Source organism: Carica papaya, chromosome 8 (assembly GCF_054855325.1).
Source record: "Carica papaya isolate Zhongbai chromosome 8, ASM5485532v1, whole genome shotgun sequence".
NCBI classification, from domain to species: Eukaryota; Viridiplantae; Streptophyta; class Magnoliopsida; order Brassicales; family Caricaceae; genus Carica; species Carica papaya.
In genome coordinates, this window is record NC_142316.1 from 752,810 (window position 1) to 772,873 (window position 20,064).

Here is a 20,064-nt window from a genome sequence, read left to right on the forward strand (position 1 = left end):
TTTATTTTCGTCGTGAATGCCACGTAGACGACAACTAGGACGTCCACCTGGAAGCCACGTGGCATGAAAATTTCAGTCTTCGTCAATTTTTAACACCTCATTTTAATTTTTATTTTTTTTAGTTATGAACAGTTTTTTAAAAATTTTTAAATATATTTTAATTTTTTTTCTATTAAGAAATTGATTAAAATTAGAATTTTGAAATATATGCAAAATATTAAAAGCTTAGATTGTAACAAAAAAATTAAAAATTAAATTGTAATAAATATCAAATTTTTTTAAAAAAAAATGGTATTAATTAATTATGAAATTACAACTTTATTAACACTTTTTGGAAATAAATAATTAAATAATAATGAGTCACGTGAGTCGCACGTGACGTCAATGATTATTTTGAACCAATGAAAAGCAAGCACATGGTACACAGAGAAAAAGGGAAGCACGTGAAGCATGAGGTGAGTGGGGCCCAGGCCACTAAAGAAGTGGTTTTGTGGGCCAGAGTTAGGCCCATAAAACAATTGAGTGGTTTGAATTTTTGATTGCCCGAACTACAAGCAAATATTTGGGCCCACTAATCCCACCCATTATTTTTTATTCTCTGCCTTTGCCTTTTCCGGTCAAGGGATCATTCCTTTTAAGCCTTGATCATATATATAAATATATATATATATGTATATACATACACATGTCCTCGTTTAATCTATAACTATTCCTATTGATGATTTTGCGGATGACAACAAGGTTAATATTGGGGTGACAACAAGGTTAATATTGAGGTGTAACATTTTATATCCGAATTCGTTTAACCAGACGTGTTCGAATATGATATGATGCGAATATTTTTGTCAAAACACAAGTTCAAATTAGATCTTACTCGGGTTGATGGGATAAGAGGGATAAATTGAAGCACTTTTGTATGATAAAATAATTAAGTTGGGTAATCTACAAATTCGACACTGTTCGAGAAATTTTTTTTAAAAAAATTTAAACCCGTTTGGAGTTTAGAATGAGTTCAAGTTTACTTTTTGTAGGAGCGAGTTGAATTCCGATCTAATAAAATCTGTCACGAACTCACCGTGTTGGCATTTCTGGTTAAACTTCGGACATTATAAATTTATTTTATCTCAATTTAAGAGAGTATGTTTGGGAATTATATGGGAAGAGAAAAGATAAGAAATGGGGGAGTGGAGAAGAGGGGAAATGATTTCATTTTTCTTTCTCTTGTTTGGGGGATTTTAAAAAATAAAAGCTCAAGTAAAGTGGGAGAAAATTAGTTAAGCATTTTTTGACTTTTGGTTGGCAAAAAATATGAAATTTACATTTTTACAAATTTTACCCTTCATATCTTTTGCTTTTATATTATAATAAATTAAACTTATTACTCAGTATATACAAACAACATTATAAAAATATAGTATTAAACATATGTTACCAAAAATTTTATTAATTTAAGTAGAATTAGAAATTTTTTAACCATATATTTAATAAACTGAGATAAAATAAGTATTTTATTTATTTTATATTCACTCGACATTTATTTTGAATTTATAAAATTTTTCTAAAGTTATTGTATAACGTATTAATTACGAATTTTTAACTAACCCATATAGGGAATCGAAAAATAATTCCTCTAAAGTTTCATCTATGTAATTTAATTGTAGCACTTCTCAAAGTTTCAAACTTTTTTAAAAAATAAATAAATAAATTATTGACATTTTTATATATTAACTTGTTTTGCTTAAAAAAAGGTAAATTAATCATATATATATATTATGTGTATATATATATATATTTTTTTTTTGTTTATATATTTAAAGGAACTTCCAAGAAAATGGGTAAAAGGGAGTAAATCAAGGGGCAGTAACTGACAAGTAAAAAGATGAAAAGAGGAAACCAAAAGAGGAAAGACTGTTTGGTAAGACTCGGTGTCAGGTTTTACAGAAGAAAAAGGAAACCAAAAAGGTGTATGCCTTTCCTATTTTGTCATTTTCTTCTTGAATTTACTCTTTGGGTAAATAGAGAAAAATATAACTGGAGTTGTCCTTTCCTATTTTGAACTTTGGTTTCATGGGGTAAAAAGCCATCACCAATTTTGGAGTACATTCATCATCATGTGACTTCCTTCTATTCTTATTTTATTAATCTTACAAAATTTTATAAATCATATTTTATTGAATATTAATAATATTCAATTTTTAAGATAGGCCAAGAAAGGTCAATTATGTAATTTTACGGAGAGTGCGTTTTGTCATCGAATTGTGTTATAAAACACGAAACTCAACCGCGAAGCAAGGATTTAAAAATGAGTGTAATCACTTGGAACAACAAAATTAAATTTAAGGTATTTGATGAACGCGATGAATTTAGGGACTAATGACATATTGTTGCTTAGCAGTGGCAACAATATGAGATGATTATGGTAAAGAAAAATGGTGGAGAGAATAATAACGAGGTAGAGTGTGTTATGGTGATGGAGGGATCACGATAATGATTTTGATAGTCTATATGGTATATCTTTTAAGAAATCTTATTCATATCTTATTTTATTACACCTATTATACTAAATATAATTTTATACTTTTGAGTCATATATTATAATTATAAATTAAAGTCCAAAATTTCACAAGATTCAAGATCATATTAGCATAAAGATAACAAACTAATACATACTTTGTTACTATTTATAACTTTTTTAAGTTCGTGAGTCACTAGGTTAATAACTTCTAAACTCACTTCCATGTCTAAAAAGCTTAAGTTTGAGATATTCACAGTATATGACTTGAACTCTTATATAAAACTCAATTAATCAAATATTTCCTAATGTAAATTGAGGTATCGTAATATTTGTAATGTTTCGAGCCTAAAACTATTGTCTCAAAGACTTTCAGACTAAACCACTTATTTTGAAAAAACTGACAACTTAAAATTATTGATATATGTAGCTTAAATTCTTATATAAAGTAACACAATTATATCTTTCAATATAGGATTCAGGCAAGACAATCTAAATCATCGATGTCTTCGTCAAGACAAGATATTATAATCACAAATCACAATTTAAAGGCTCACAAAGTTTTAAATTTTACCAACTTAGAGTCATGGAGCTAAAATTGAAAAAAAAATGAATTGCATAACCATGCTTTTTTAAATCACTACGAGATTGGCTTCATTACGTACTGTCAACAATCTCTCTTTGCATTAAAACTAAACAATGTGTTATCAAACACCCGTACTATTTACGTGGCAATCAAAAAACCTTCTGTACTAATTCCTCGGTGAAGATATACATTGACTCATTTCTTATGCAATTACCTTATTATTATATAAAAAAAAATAGATATAAACGTTCTACTATCATAGGAACCAAATTGATTTATATTAATGAACATCTAAATCCAAGTATAACAATTTTACACTACGAGTGCCAAAAGCTGTATTGTAGTTAGAATAGAGAAAAGACTAAAGAAAAAGGAAGGACGAAGAATGAAGCAAGACAAAATAAGGGTTTATCTGATTTGAATGACGTAAATATGTTTTGAATATAAAATTACATTTTTATCCTTCTATCGTCAAGTAAAAAAAAGTTAAGAATAGTTACTGTCCCATCTAGAACTGTATGACAATAATTTTTATACTTCCGTAAATATTATAGTAAAAATAACTTTTACCCATTATAATATTTTTCTAGTTATATAATCACATTTTTGTTGGTTTACGAGACATGTTTCAAAATCAATCTTAGAATTCCAACTTTCTCAACAAGACAAATATTGTTTTATCAATTTTTTTTTTTTAAAGATTATTTTTAACCAACACAAAAGACATTCAAAAGTTGCTATAACCCAAATACTTTTAAAATTTTTTTTTATATTTTATTAATTATATAATATACATACGTAAATAATAACATATTTTAAAAAAAATAAAAATACACATAATATAACATCTTAATAAAAATACAAAATATATATCAGTAAAAAGATATTGAAATATTTACTATAAAAAAAAAGTTAATCTCTATTTATAATTAAGGTATATATATATGTATATATATATATATATTTATATATTTACATCATATGTATGGGATATAAATAATTAATATCTACAAGTATGGAATATATAGATTTATTTTGTACAATTATTTGGGTCTCACATGCAACTTATAATCTAAAGAGAGAATCGAGGCAATGTTTAAGCACTAATGGACAAAAAAACCAGCAAAATTTGTTGACTTTAGCAGAGAGCTGAGCTTTGCTACACCTTCTGATTTTTGTTTTTTTAGTCACTCTCAAAATTATATATAAAAGAGAAATATCATAAGAATATATATATATATATATATGTAATTAATAAAGTGAATCTACTTTAATTATTACTTACTATTAATTTCATTAAATTAATCAGATCAAGATCTTGAAAAGTTCAAACTTTAGATTTAAAATATTAATAAATAAATAAGGATTAAGATCTCACTTTAGGTTAAAAAATTAATTAATCATTCCATTTTATGAATTAATTACTTAATTATTACATATTTAAATTTCTCATTAACTTTTTGTCTCCATTTCATGTTTCTATTTTTGAAGAGAGAATTAAGGAAAAAAAAAAGAATAAACAATAATGCTTGATGCGTACATAGTTCATAAAAAAAATATATATAAAAATACGGATGGTATTAAATTTTTAAAATTATTTAAGTCGCAGATCATGTTAACTTAGATATAAATATCAATTTGTTAGTTGGGTTTATATTTTAACTTCGTGAGAATTTTTTAGTCTCGGCATGAATAGTCTATTTTTAACGATATAGAAGAGAGAGTTAATCTCGGTAAGTAAAAAATATATATATCTAGTTTATCTGTTAAAATAAAATATTTTGATAATTTTTTTTTCTTTTTATTTCATTAATATTTTTGTGAAGTATTTATAAACTAAAGTTGGCTTTGAGAAGTATCGGATGATGATGAACGCGAAAAGTATACTTTAGCATGACGATGCTAGGTAAGTTTATTAGCTATATTTTATTCATCGATGTATTGAAACCAATGTAAGAAAAGTTCATGCTTTTGAACCTAAACAATATTCAAAGATGTTTACAACGTCACTAGCGTAGTCACAACATTCCGCTTATAAAAAGTCTTCATTTTCTAAAATACTTCAAAAGAAAAAAGACTTCGAATAGATTGAATAATTCTGAAAGACATTCAAATAACCAAAGGACCGCATTACCGATACTAATAAAACCAGAGGTACAAGATGACCCTTTGTTAATCTTTTTGTGAGTGATATTGGTATGAGCTTTTTTCACTTAAGGTGGATAGTAATAAGCAATTACTCATTAACTATATCGACAAAATCTTTTTAAATACTTAGTTATGGTGGTGAATACTGATTAATTAGGTTTAGGTCTTATTGAAGTAGTTGAAGGCTGCTCCAAGCTATTATTTGAATAATTATTTAATTATATTTATAAAATATATATAATGAAAATTAACAGTTAATTGCTGAATCATTTAAATTTAAATTCAATTTTAAAAATTACATACGATACTAAATAAATTTAATCAACGGATTAAGTAAATACTTATAATTTTCACCTAACCCATGTATGGGTTGAAGGGGGCTACCATTCAAGAAGCTTTCCTTACATCCTCATAAGTGGTATAAGAGCTCGTCCATGTAATTCCAATTGAGCACTGTAGCCTATATTATATATTTTCGTTATGTTTCTCCTCTTGACCTTATTCTCATCGCTTTTACTAATCGTACTATCTCACTCTACGACATCTCTCCTTCATCAATGCCTCTCTCACCTTCATCCCTCTTTATTATACCTCACTTATCTACTATTTTTACGGTCAACCTCATACCTATTTACTTCAAACCTTAATTAGTTTTAACATTTTTGTGAACTTATCTGATCACACTACAACTATCATAATCCTTCTCTTACCAGATCCCTCGCCCGCTGCTCAACCTACTACTATAATTCTTGATTATTTTTTTCATTTATAACATAATCAAATATTTTATTGATTTAGATTTTGTGCAATCATGCACGATCATAACCCCACGTACATAACATAAATTTTCAATGAACATAATAATAAAAACCAGTGTGTTTGCTTTGGTGTCATTTCTTTTTCTAGAAAAGAATTTGTATGGTCCTACATCATTATTATGGTATAATTTTATATAAGTTATAATATCTAATTACAATATGTTGAAGCTATCGAAGCATAATAGGTATCAAGCAAAAAAGTATAAGTATCACTTTCAACTGATAATGATGGTTATATAGGAATCATTATGTACCCTTTAGTTAATCTTTTTAATTATTAATTAAAAAGAGATATATGCATACATACATATATATATATATATACACACACATAATATATGTGCCTTTTTTAGGGTAGGATTCCTAGAAAAATTCCCTACCACACTAGCACAATTATAATAACTATCTTTTGCAAAGATTTGGAATACAATTATGATTATGCTTGTATATGAATATGCATTAAACATTAAACATGTTTTGTTTAAATTAAATTAATCAAACTATATTAAATCTTATATTATGTATATAATGTGTGTAATTTATATTTATAATATAATATATATAGTTTTTATTAATTTTTTTAATTAAAATAGAAAAATATTTTGGTCCAATCACTCCTTACTAGATTGAACGTACAATTTTAACATATGTAATTTGGATCTTACTTCAAATATATTTTTACCGACAAAATATTATTTCTTTAAATTAAAAAGATAAGTTGAGTATTGACTTATTATGATTATTATAGTTACGAATACTTAAATACTATAAAATATTCATGTCTTTCATTATATTTATGAATATACTAACGAAATAAATAGTAAGCCTACTAGAAAAAAATACTATAAATATATTATCGTTAAGTCATAATACATTTATAAAATAATAAATTATACGTTTTTAAATACGTTCGAGTTCCTGATTATCAAGGAGAGGGTTGAGATCTTCCCACCAATAATCTACTATTCACTAAAAATATCAAAGACTAATTTATTAATTCATTGTCATGCGATATACATGCAATAAATTAATAATTTATTTATTTTTTTATACGAGTTTGAAAATTAATAAAAATTAAAGTAAAATTTTTAAAAAAATGTTGATAAAATCTTGTTAATGAAAATACTTTTATAAAAAAAGCTAATAAAATAATGTTATAGAATTCTAAAAATTTTTGTAATTATATATTATTATAATAAAAATATAAAATTGGGTATTTTGAAAAATTATGGACATAACTATACTTATACACTATAAATCTAGAAGATGCTTATATAATATTTAACCCAAGAAATTGTAAATTGTGAAGGGTAAAGTTTTGAATAAGGATGGAGGGTGAAATCCACATTCAAAATTGTGACCCACAAAGGAATTTGTAGTTTGTCCCAAAGAGGGAATGGGTCCATGCTTCATCATGATTAGTAATTAATAATTAATACAAAAATGCCCCACAAATTGAATTCCAATAATTTTTATAAAAATTATTTTTAAAAGTTAATCACGAAAATAAATCTTGTCCAAATGAAGGAAGCAAAAAATAGATATTTATCAGGTAACAGTAACAAGTTCATGTAAGACAGAGACAAAATGTCTTTATAACATAATATATTTATTAATTAGAGAATACACATATATCAATCATGACATAATGTACATAATTTTTAAATAAAAATATATAAATAAGTATGTAAGACACAAACAAAGTAGTTTCTTTCACATAATATGTATATAAAGGAATATGCCCCAAATCAGACAAATTATAATAGAATTGAATATAATACTACATTAAATGTAATATTCGGTTTCGAAATTTGGTTCAGGATTAATTTTGGTATTTATAAAAATAAATAAGATCTTATACAATAAAATATTTATCAAGTAACAATAACAAGTTTGTGTAAGACATAGGCAAAATGTCTTTATAACGTAATATATTTCTTAATTAGATAATATACATATATCGATCACGATACAATATAAATAAATTTTAAATAAAAATACATATTGAATATAATACTACATTAAATGTAATAACCGGATTCAGAATTTAATATGAGATAAATTTTGGTATTTATAAAAATAATTAAAAAATAATTTTTTAAATTATTTTAATTTTATTTATTAAATTATTTGAGAAAAATAGAGTATGGACATAATCGAAAGCAATTTTGAGGAAAATGGGTGAAAATTTGAGTTTGATGAGTGTTTTTGAAAGAAGAATTAGAAAATAATGGGTCAAAATATTAAAAAAAATTAGCCATGTGGGATGACTCAGTCAGCAGCCCTAATGAACCAGAGCACGTCGCGTGGCAAAATACACTGATGTCGGCACCACACGGGCGATCCACATGCTTAGCAATCTGGCGACCTAGATTCAATCCCGCACAATCAGACGACTTAGATGCATTCCCTCATTAGGCGCGATTGAACGGATGACTCAAATACATTCCCTCATTAGGTGCGATTGAATGGTCCAGATTCACCCACGTAATTGACCTAAACAGGTAAAGATCTAACGACTCTCCTCGCTCTACGTTGACATGAATGAATAGTCCAGATTGACATGAAATAAGTATATAAACATCGTATCGCTGGGGAACCCCAACTCTAGCTGCCCTACCCTCGTCGGAGAAGAAGGACCAGCAGTCAGAGAAGGACACCGACCCCCAGCCGTTGCCATACCGGAGCCACCACTGACTGCTAAAAAAGATAAAATTATCTCATACTCGCTTGGAATTCGATTCCGAGTCTCTCCATAATTATATCAGGGCAAAAGAGGTAGCAGGTGGGCCGGAAATCGCGGTCAAAATCCAATAGAGTAACTGCGACTGAAACCCTAAAATCCCTCATATGAGCCCCTTTTTGTTTTCCATTTCACGCAATTTTTTGACCATTGTTTTCACCATCTTTTTTTATGCAGATTAGCCAAAGAAGTCCTACCCGTGAAGGAGAATCGGCGGAGCCGCCGCACCAAGAGACCTCCCTGTTGGTAGGTTCGATTTTTCGTGATTTCCAGCCAACCAATGCCTCTTAACATTTTTCCGCAGGGGTATGTATAAAACCGGTCAAAACCAATCAGATCGAGACAAACCGCCACTGTGGGCGGTGGATCCGACGTTGGAGCACGGGGGCGGTGCCATGCTGGAACCCTAAAATTGGCCGGAAAGAATTTTCGACACCGATTTAGAATTTTTGGGGTATTTTTAATTGCGTGACGAGTATTTTGAATTTTTATATAAAAATTTAGAAAATTCGGGACTCGTTATAAGGCGTAGTAGACAACGCGACATCTTGAAATACCGATTCGGGTAAAGATCTTTCACCATATTTCCTGTTACGGTAAATGAATGCTTAATAATTGATAATTGTGTGTTTTGTAAAAATTAAAAAAATCCTAATAATAATTACAGGTCACTAGTGGAGCCAAAAAACTTGTCAGTGTACGATTGTTCTAAGCTCATTTATGTGGCTATTTATTTTTATGTACTGTCTAAATTGCTTATTGTTTCGTTGTATAATTTAAATTATCACATTTAATTACTTTCTTGTTATTGATTGCCTGATTATAATTCTTATTTGATTGACCGGGTTGAAAATAAGGGTTCTGAGTATGTTTCTTGGTTATTAAGGTATGAAATTGTATTGTTTGCATAACTCTCGTTTAATTAATATGTGAATATAGTATGAGAGGTTGGTATGCACTTGGTGTTTGTTTTGTTGATAAAGATTTTACGTGAAAGACCTACTGGGTATTCTAGGAAATAGCAGACGGGCCCGGTACATAGTGAACTTTACCGTAAACGTTACCTCAGTTGGATATGACTGAAAAGTTCTATATCAGAAGAGTTTAGGAAATATGGTTTACCTTTATACCGGACGGGATATCAAGACGATAAAATATTTGGCACCCATTACCAGACGGGATATGAGGATGACCAGTTAATTGATAAATTTAGATATTTAGTTCAAGCATAAAGAGACATCCCTATGGATTCCCAGGGGTACCAATGAGCAAGTAAGAAAGAAAAATTGTCGTTTCTTGTTCACTTGTGCGTGAAATTGAAAAGTTGTATGTATATTGGTGTTTATAGGGTGATTTTTGAAAAACTCATAACGGTAAGTATGAAATAAACGATTTTCTTTATGATAAATGAATTTATTTAAATTAAGGGATTCATTAGTTATTTTATAATTTTTACCAACTTTTGTTTTCCGTATCAGTTATTAGCGTGATATTTTTACTAGGCTAATGTAGCTCACCATTCTATTAACTATTTTAAATCAATAGAATCAGGATTCAGATCCCGATCAATAAGAAGGTTGTGAGTAGTTTACCTCTCGTACTTCTTCAATAGCTAATGGAGGTTACCCTCTAAGACATTTATCTATTTGTTTTAAATCATTTTTTTTCATTCTTTTTACTAGCTACTGTAGTAAGGACATTTCTTCAACTATATTGGACATTTTAATTTACTGTGTGAGGAATGTAAACTTTAATATTATTATTTGCTTCCGCATTTAAATGATAAATATAATTACTTTAAGTTTTGGTCTTTTACATTAAATTCTTACTCAAAACAATATACATTATTAAAGCTTCTTTTATATGTTTATATAAGATAGAGATAAAATATCTTTATTAAATAATATATTTCCTAATTACAAAATATATATACACTAATCATAATACAATGTAAGTAACTTCGAACTAAAAACAGACCCAAGAGGTATAAATGAGCCAGTAGGCAATGATAGAAATAAAATATTTCTCTCACCGATAAAACAAATTACAAGTGTTATTATTTTGTATTATGGTTAATATATATGTATCATATAGTAAAAAAAAAGCATATAATTCCCAATAAAAGTTCAAAAAAAACAAGAAAGGAGAAAGATATACACATGATATGTATGTAGAGGAAGGGAGAGAGAGAGAGAGAGAGGTGAGTACAAAAGCAAATGGAATACAGTCTGTTATCAAACAAACCCACTTACTCATTACAGACTATACATGCCATCCCACTAATACATACTTACAACTCCCTTTCCACTCCTATATATACACCCCTCCTTACTTCCACCTTCCCCTGCCTCCTTCCACACTCACACATCTAACTGACACAACAATGGAGAAAATCCACCTCCCCAATTTCTCTCCAACCCTAACCCTTACCCTAACCCTAACTCTCTTCATCCTCTCCTTCTCCTCCGCAACCCAAACTCTACCCACCAAGTCCTGTTCCACCCAAGACCACGGCTCTACCCTCCAAGTCTTTCACGTTTACAGCCCCTGCTCCCCATTCAAACCCACCAAGCCAGTATCATGGGAGGAAAGCGTTCTCCAAATGCAAGCCCAGGACCAAGCCAGGCTGAACCAGCTCCTCTCGTCCAAAGTCGTGGCTCGTAAGTCGGTGGCGCCCATAGCGTCTGGCCGGCAGATCGTGCAGAGTCCGACTTACATTGTTAGGGCTAATGTTGGGACTCCGCCGCAGACGCTTCTTATGGCGGTTGACACGAGCAATGATGCTGCTTGGATTCCCTGCAATGGCTGCGTTGGGTGCTCTTCTGTTGTTTTTAACTCTGGTTCGTCTTCTACCTTCAATCCTCTTGGCTGTGACGCTGCTCAGTGCAAGCAGGTACCTTTAGCATTATCACTTCATACGTCACGTGCTGTTGTACTTTTTTGGTGACCCCTTGAATTTATTTTGGAATAATTAATTATAAACTAACTATTTCAGGAAGGTACAGGAGTTAAAAAAATAGTGATTTTTAAAAAATAAAAATTAATATTTTTTAATTTGTATAAATAATTAAAATTAAAATTAAAATTTTTATAAACAATTATGTGAATAATCCTTAGACTAAAATTATATTAATTTATAAATAATTTTTTTAATTTTTTAATAAAAAATTATGATTTACAAATATGTTATAATAATAATTGTGTATGAATCTCATAATTATTGAATTACGTAGTATATTTACTAAAAATTTAATAATATTAATATATTAATTAATTATTTATGGGATTTAGTAATGGGTTATACATTTATTTATTTAGTTAAAAAATTAAATGTGTGAATTTTATAAAAATATTTTAATTATTATTTTTAATAAAATTTATTTTTAAAAATTTTGATAAAAAATTAGATCTTTGAATATTATTAATTAATTATTTATTTATTTATTTTTCTTCCTGACAGGTCCCCAGCCCAACATGCGGCGGCGGCTCCTGTTCCTTCAACATGACGTACGGCGGCTCCACCCTGGCCGCCAACCTCTCGCAAGACACCATGACTTTAGCCACCGACCCGATCCCGTCCTACACCTTCGGCTGCATCCAGAGAACGACGGGCTCGTCCGTTCCGCCGCAGGGACTTCTGGGACTCGGCCGAGGATCTCTCTCTCTCCTTTCTCAGACTCAGTCTCTGTACAAATCCACTTTCTCTTACTGTTTACCCAGCTTTAAGTCGCTGAACTTCTCTGGGTCTCTGAGACTTGGGCCTGTCGGACAGCCGTTGAGAATCAAAACTACTCCTTTGCTGAGGAATCCTAGGAGATCGTCGCTTTATTATGTGAATTTGGTTGGTATTAGAGTTGGAAGAAAGGTGGTGGATATTCCTCCTCCCGCTTTGGGTTTTAATCCCACCACCGGCGCCGGCACCGTTTTTGATTCCGGTATTCATCTTTTTCTTATTTTTTATATTTATTTAACAAATTTTTAAATAAATATTTAATACAAAATGTATTGACGTGATTTAATTTTAAAATTATTTTTTTATGTATACGAAAATAAATTCGAAATATATAACGAAAAAATATAATAATTTATTTGTATACAAATTTATAATTTTATAAGTGAAATAAATATATTTTAAATTTTATAATTTTTTATTTAATGTAATTATATTCATATTGAGAGTTTTTCAACATAAAATATTTATAACAAGAGACAATATTTATATAAAAATTCTAATACTTTATTTATATAGAAATTTATAATTAATTAATTTATACGTGTATGTAAATATATTTATTAAATTACGTTTAATTTTTATAAATTTTTTATTTTAATATTTATTTAATATATTTGTGGGTATTTTAAAATTTTATTTTTTAATATAAAATATTTATAACAAAAGTTTATTTTTTATTTTGTTATAATAATTTTTTTTAATTTTGTTCTTAAATATAAATATATTTATTAAATTTCGTTAAATTTTATACATTTTTTATTTTATTTTTTTTATTATATTTGGGATTTATTTTCTAACCATAAAATATTTATAAATAGGGACGGTGTTTACTCGGCTGGTAACGCCGGCGTACGAGGCGGTGAGAAACGAGTTCAGAAAACGAGTTAAAGGCGGGGGAAACGTGACATCTTTAGGTGGATTCGACACGTGTTATTCCGGCTCCATTATTACACCGACAATAACCTTCATGTTCGCCGGAATGAACGTCACTCTCCCGCCAGACAACCTTCTCATCCACAGCACCGCCGGCAGCCTGTCTTGTCTGGCTATGGCCGCCGCTCCCGACAACGTGAATTCCGTCCTAAACGTGATCGCCAGCATGCAGCAGCAGAATCACAGAATCCTCATCGACGTTCCCAATAACCGGCTCGGCGTGGCTCGTGAACCCTGCAGCTAGCTAGCTTAATTTTAGCTATAATCTTTGATGGTGTAGTAGTAGTGGGTGTGAGGCTTTTTTTTCTTTTTTGCTTTTGTTTTTTTTTTTTTTTTTTTTTTTTGTGGTGGAGGTTTTGGGAAAGTGTGATAGTGTACTGACTGGTAAAAAAGCGAAGGGTTTGGAGGATGAAGACGAAGATGACGAGGGATGACGTGAGATGTTCGAAAGTGAGTTCTGAGTCACGGGTTCGAGTTGGGCGTTGTGGCGTATAAGGTGTCTTGATGTTTATTGTATTGTATTGTATCACGGGGTTATCTTGAAGGAAGAGCCTTTAAGAGATTATTCGTCAGGAATTTTCAGTTCTAATAAATTATGACATCATTTTGTTTTGATAATAATAATAATAATAATAATAATAATATCAATTATCATTATTTTCTATTTTATATTTCTTTATTTTTTTTATAAAATAAAATAATAATTATTATTATTTATTATTGCAATTTTATATTTTATTTTCTTTATTTTTGTGAATTGTTATAAAGATGGAATTAAAAATTTTATTTATTTATATCATACTAATATTCAACGATATTAAATAATTTATTATTTACGTCTGTCCAAAATAAATATGTATAAATTACATTAATTAGATTAATAAACTTTACGAACTCTATTTAAGTCTCGTTATTGTATTTTCATTTGTTTAAATTTGATAGAACATTTATTTTTCGGTGTTTGCTATTAGTATATTAAAACTCGATAACTTATTTTTTATTAATATAATAAACTATAAATTATTATAGCAATGTTCTTATACATCTTCTATAACTTATACTAATAAAAATATTATTACTAACAATTCAGAATTGAACGGATCTTATATCAGAAATTATTAGTACCCATATACTCTTAGCAATCCGAAAAAACTAGAAGTTCATTTCGTTATTCTCTTTATGTGTCTATTGACCTCATACCTACTCGTATTCTCTTTATCGAATTAATCTTTTAAGGCATATATGACTAATCCTGCTTGCTCTTTGCCATAATTATTTAGAGACGTCCATTTAGTTCGTCTTAGAGAATAGAACTAAAAATTCGATTTCGTCTTACTGTAGAAAAGTCATTTATTCAATTTTGAATGTCATCTTTTTTTGTTTTGTTTTTGATAACTACTTTCAATTCCTTTGTTCAAATCAATATCTACGTAAGGCTACCACGAGGATTGAATTTGGAGATTATATAAAGAAGTCAAAGTGACCTACTACTGATATTGCTCGAATGATGCTTACATTCATGATGGACAGTAATCGAACAAACGTTATAATTCTACTGAACGACATTCAATATATTTTTATCACACACGTACCTGACCTTTAGTTTACTGGGCTACCTCTCTATATTTTCATAAGTTGAAGGTTCGAGATTCGGATATACTCGAGCATTTTGTTTCGTGTTTGATTTTTCTTTTTTAAAAAAATATTTTTACCTCTACACTAATGGAAATTGTAAGTGAAGGTAATGTTCTTATTTTGTATAAGCCCTATTAGGTCAAATTGAAGCCCATTCTCAACTTATGACTTGCAGAAAGAACAAAAGCAAAACCAAAAGCTGAGCCTATCAATGCACCAAATGAAAGCCCAAGCTTTGATCTCCCAAACTTGTAGAAGATCCAACTCAAATGTTTGAATCAGTGTCCACCGGAGGCTAACAGTGATTCTGTCGATCACTGGAAATCAGGAGAATATGCTGCTTCCAATCCAACACAGATATTCAAAGTGTTTATGTTTTACTTCTATGGCGAAAATCAAGAGGCGATATGTATCCAATCACGTAATAAATTGAGTGGATCACGGAGGAATGGAAGATGGTGGAATGAAAGAGAAAAGAGATAGATTCTTTAGCAATGGCTGCTGGTGAGCTGAGCAAGAGGCGAGTGGAGGATGCTGGTGGAGTAAACTTCAATTAGCAGGTAAAAAAAAGAACAATCAGGTTCTGGTATGTTCTGAACTCTGGAATTTTTCTAAATGAATCGGTGGGGGTTGCGACTGAATATTTGCTCGATAAGTTGCGTCTTGTTTGCTTGAAATTTCTAGGGTTTGGGCAGTATACTGCCGCGATTAGAACCATAAAGAGGCTGTTAGGGCTGACTTTGACCAGTTTAATTTCTTCTGATGGCAACAAAATTGTATAAAGTGGAGATGGAGGATGTGAAGAGGAAGTTGGATTATGCTTTTGGTTTTGCTGTAAGTTGTAGGGAAGGATAAAAGTAGAGGTGGAGGTCTTTGTGTATTTGGGATGATTCAATAATTATCACTGTTTTATCTTCTTCAATAGATCATATTGATAATTTAGCAGTGGGATTAGGGGACACAGAAGGGAGATTTGTGTGGGGAATATTTTAATTCTCATACTTGATAATTGATTTCTGGTCTTAATAATCAATCTGATGCTACTTGGCTTATATGGGGAAAGTTTAATGAGATTATGAACAGAAATACAAAAAAAGAAAGTGGCACAATCAGGGATATTGAATCTATTCAGAACCGTGTAGTGGTTTGTGTGATGTGGGTTATCAAAGGGTATAGATATACTTGGGAGTGAAGGGAGGATAGATCCTGAGAATAGAGCGGCTTGGTTGGATAGATTTGTTGCGTCTTAAATTATTTGGTAAGATATTTATTACGTTACGGCTTGATCATGCTCGAGTTAGGATGGTTTTCTTGGAAGAGGATAAGTGAGGTAGAGATAGGAGAAATTGTTTTGGCTTAAGGAGATGTGGTTGAAGGAAGAGAGTTGTGCACAAGTTATTCAAGAAAGTTGGGTGACCCACCAAACATCGTCAAAAAGATGAGAGCTGTGTCTCTTAATAATCAATCTGATACTGGTAGGCTTATGTTGGGAAGTTCTAATGAGATTATGAACAGAAATGACAAAAAAGGTGACATAGTCAATGATATTGAATCTATTCAGAACTTTTGTGGAGTACTAAAACTGTGTGGTGGTCTTGTATGATGTGGGTTATAAAGGGTAGAAATATACTTGGGAGTGAAGGGAGGGTAGATCCTGAGAATTCACAGGCTTGGTTGAATAGATTTGTTGCTTCTTATGTTCAACAAGACTTTCCTAATTAATTTGGTAAGACATTTATTACGTTACAGCTCGATCATGCTCGAGTTAGGATGGTTTTATTGGGAGAGGATAGTTGAGGTAGACGATAGGAGAAATTGTTCTGGCTTAAGGAGATGTGATTGAAGGAAGATAGTTGTGCACAAGTTATTCAAAAGAGTGGGTTGACCCACCAAACATCTTTGAAAAGAGAAGCTTGAGAGCTGTATGTCTCTTAATAATCAATGTGATGCTACTAGGCTTATGTGGGGAAATTTCAATGAGATTATGAACAGAAATGAACAAAAAGGTGACACAGTCAATGATATTGAATCTATTCAGAACTTTTATGGAGTATTAGAACTGTGTGGTGGTTTCTATGATGTGGGTTATCAAGGATAGAAATATATTTGGGAGTGAAGAGCGGATAGATCCTGAGAATATACAGGCTTGGTTGGATAGATTTGTTGCTTCTTATTTTCAACGAAAGTTTTCTAAATTAATTTGGTAAGACATTTATTACGTCACGGCTTGATCATGCTCGATTTAGGATGGCTTTTTTGGGAGAGGATAATTAGGGTGGGTAGACAATAGGAGAAATTGCTTCGGCTTAAGGAGATATGGTTGAACGAAGATGGATGTGCACAAATTATTTAAAAGAGTTGGGTGACCACCAAACATTTTTCAAAAAGAGAAGCTTGAGAGCTGTATGTCTCCTTAAAATGATGAGAGCGGGATGAATTTGGTGGTGTTGCTTTAAAACTTAGTGAATGTAAATCAAGGTTGGCTTATTTGGATACCAAGTAGCCAGATCGTCTCTCCATAAACTTCCTGCAAGTAAAAGAGTATCTTTAGATAAATTAATGTAGTTTTATTACGATATACCGATATTTCTAGTTTGGGATAAAGTAGGTGTTTAGTTCCAAGGGAACAAACTCATATTTGTCTAGTGGATACAATCTGCTCACAACAAAATTTTATATAGATTTAATGTATTTTTATCTCCAACGACTCACCCAACATTCAATACGGGTCAAAATATATGGTCATCCGTCTAGTTAAATATTGTTAATAAAAATAGTAATTCATTATTCTTAGCAGTAGGTGGAGGAGACTTCTTGGTTCTTTACATTATTGATAGATTTACGTACAACAATATTAATTTTAGTGGAAGGTGCTTTAGATGCACGTGGTTTCAAATTAGTGCCAACTAATAAAGATTTCGGTTATAGTTTTTCTTGTGATGATTCGGAATGATTCCTTTCCCCATCTTCAAATGATTTTAGTTTGTTTTTATTATCATTTCGAATATAAAGCAAAAAATTTACCTTTTTTTTTATTTAAAATTGATAACAATTAAATTTATTATATAAAACTTCACTTGTTTAATACAAAACTTTGATTATTTCTACTTTTTTTTTTGAATTTAAATTCAAGTCAACTCGGAATTGTTTTTTAAAGCCAGCCATCAAATTCCAACCAAATACAATTGACAACATCAGATTTAGTCAGCCAATAATATATTTTTGTAATATATATATATATATATGTATACAAGTCAAACTTCTCATATGCATGTTTGGGCATACACTTTTCTGCATTCCCACTAATAAAAATAGTTGAAAAGGTAAAATGACGGGAGCCACAAGGGCATTTTCGTCATTTTATCAAGTATTCGTATTATTATATAAATGCAAAGCTTTTGAAAAATCTCACCGATTTGTAGTTAGTTCCTCTTTCGTTTTCAGACCAAACCAATTAACCAAATCCTAACCAGAAGAGAGATTTTCTGATCCATGCCGTTTAAACGAAGAAACTGAGGGATAAGGTCTTACTGTGGTTGTCAATATGGAAGTTAAACGCCGAACGGCTCGCTCCTTGGTGGCTAAGCTCAGCTCAGTCTCTGAACAAACCCGAGCCGACGCTCTAGCCGAGCTCCGACTCATCTCCAAGGTCGACGCTGAAAGCCGTCCTCTGATTGCTGAAGCCGGCGCCATCCCCTACCTTGCGGAGACTCTTTACTCTGCTTCCTACGCGTCTCAGGAGAACGCCGCTGCGACGCTCCTCAACCTGTCTATCTCCACGCGCGACGCGCTTATCTCCACGCACGGCTTGCTCGACGCGCTCTCGCACGCTCTCTCCCACCATAGCTCGCCTCCGAAGACGTCCGCCGACGCCGTGCAGTCCTGCGCTGCTACGCTCCATAGTCTTCTGATCGCCGGAGACGCTTATCGCCCGATCATCGGAGCCAAGCGGGACATCGTGTTCTCTCTCGTCGACATTGTTAAGAATCCAACCTCTCCTACGCGATCGGTCAAAGATGCGCTAAAGGCGATGTTCGGAATCGCGCTTTATCCTCCGAACAGATCGACGATGGTGTCTCTTGGCGCTGTGAGCGCTCTGGTTTCGTTGATGGTGAAGGATTCAAGGACAGGGATCGTGGAGGACGCATCCGCGGTGGTAGGGCAAATCGCGGGGTGTGAGGAGAGTGAGGAGGCGCTGAGAAAGGTGTCCGGGGTTAGAGTTCTGGTGGATCTGTTGGATCCCGGGACTGGATCGAGCATGAGGATAAAAGAAAACGCAGTAGCGGCGCTGCTGAATGTGGCAAGATCTGGCAGCGAGAGGGCGCTGCGCGAGGTAAAGGAGATGGTAGCGGCAGCAGAGGAAGAGGTGACAGAAGAGATCATGGAAGTCGCGGAGAGTGGCAGCTCGAAGGGGAAGATGAAGGCGTTGGAGCTACTCCAGCTTGTGATCAACGAAGATCGCCATTCGCGGTTAGATTTCTTGCTTAATCAAAACTCGAATGATTAATTGGTTGGCTCTATCATATATTGAATGATGCTGAACTGATAATTGAATGTAGGCTGATATATTAGGGATTAGAATTAGAGAATTATAGGTTTGAAGAAATGATATAGGTTTGAGTTATTATCTGCTAGGATTTGTCATTGATGGGATGTAAAGTATAATAATTCAGTTGGGTTGTACATTAGATTATTGACCAAAGATTTGACGGAGGAACAGAAAATTTTTAGATTTTCAGTAACTTTAGCCTGTCCAGAGATGTGTTGCTGTGTGAATTGTGTTGTTTGGTGCCTTTACTACCTTGCAATTGTCTTTGAGAATGAAACCCTTTAACTAGGGAGTGATACTTTCGTTCTCAGTTAAAAGTCATATATTAATTAGATGATGTATAATATAATTTCTTAACTAAAATATATGAAAAGCATAATTCGACCCATACCTATAAATCTCTTGTA

At 31.5% G+C, this 20,064-nt stretch overlaps 2 protein-coding genes across 3 annotated transcripts; both read left to right on the forward strand.

Annotated features, from left to right (window-relative positions):
• Window positions 1–11,063: 11,063 nt before the first annotated feature.
• LOC110823993 (aspartyl protease AED3) lies at window positions 11,064–14,137 on the forward strand. The gene is made up of 3 exons (XM_022054503.2): window positions 11,064–11,700; window positions 12,268–12,742; window positions 13,359–14,137. Exons 1-3 carry the CDS (start codon window positions 11,191–11,193, stop codon window positions 13,715–13,717), a joined length of 1,344 nt encoding a protein of 447 aa, XP_021910195.1. The 5' UTR covers window positions 11,064–11,190; the 3' UTR covers window positions 13,718–14,137.
• A 1,142-nt stretch (window positions 14,138–15,279) lies between these two features.
• On the forward strand, window positions 15,280–19,850 carry LOC110824652 (ARM repeat superfamily protein). Of its 2 annotated transcripts, none has more exons than XM_088209263.1 (2): window positions 15,280–15,668; window positions 18,535–19,850. In XM_088209263.1, the coding sequence occupies exon 2, from the start codon at window positions 18,653–18,655 to the stop codon at window positions 19,613–19,615; it is 963 nt and encodes a 320-aa protein (XP_088065389.1). In that variant the 5' UTR covers window positions 15,280–15,668; window positions 18,535–18,652; the 3' UTR covers window positions 19,616–19,850. The 2 variants fall into 2 exon arrangements, with proteins under 2 accessions (XP_088065389.1, XP_088065390.1); XM_088209264.1 differs by having other exon boundaries at window positions 18,553–19,850.
• Window positions 19,851–20,064: the final 214 nt, after the last annotated feature.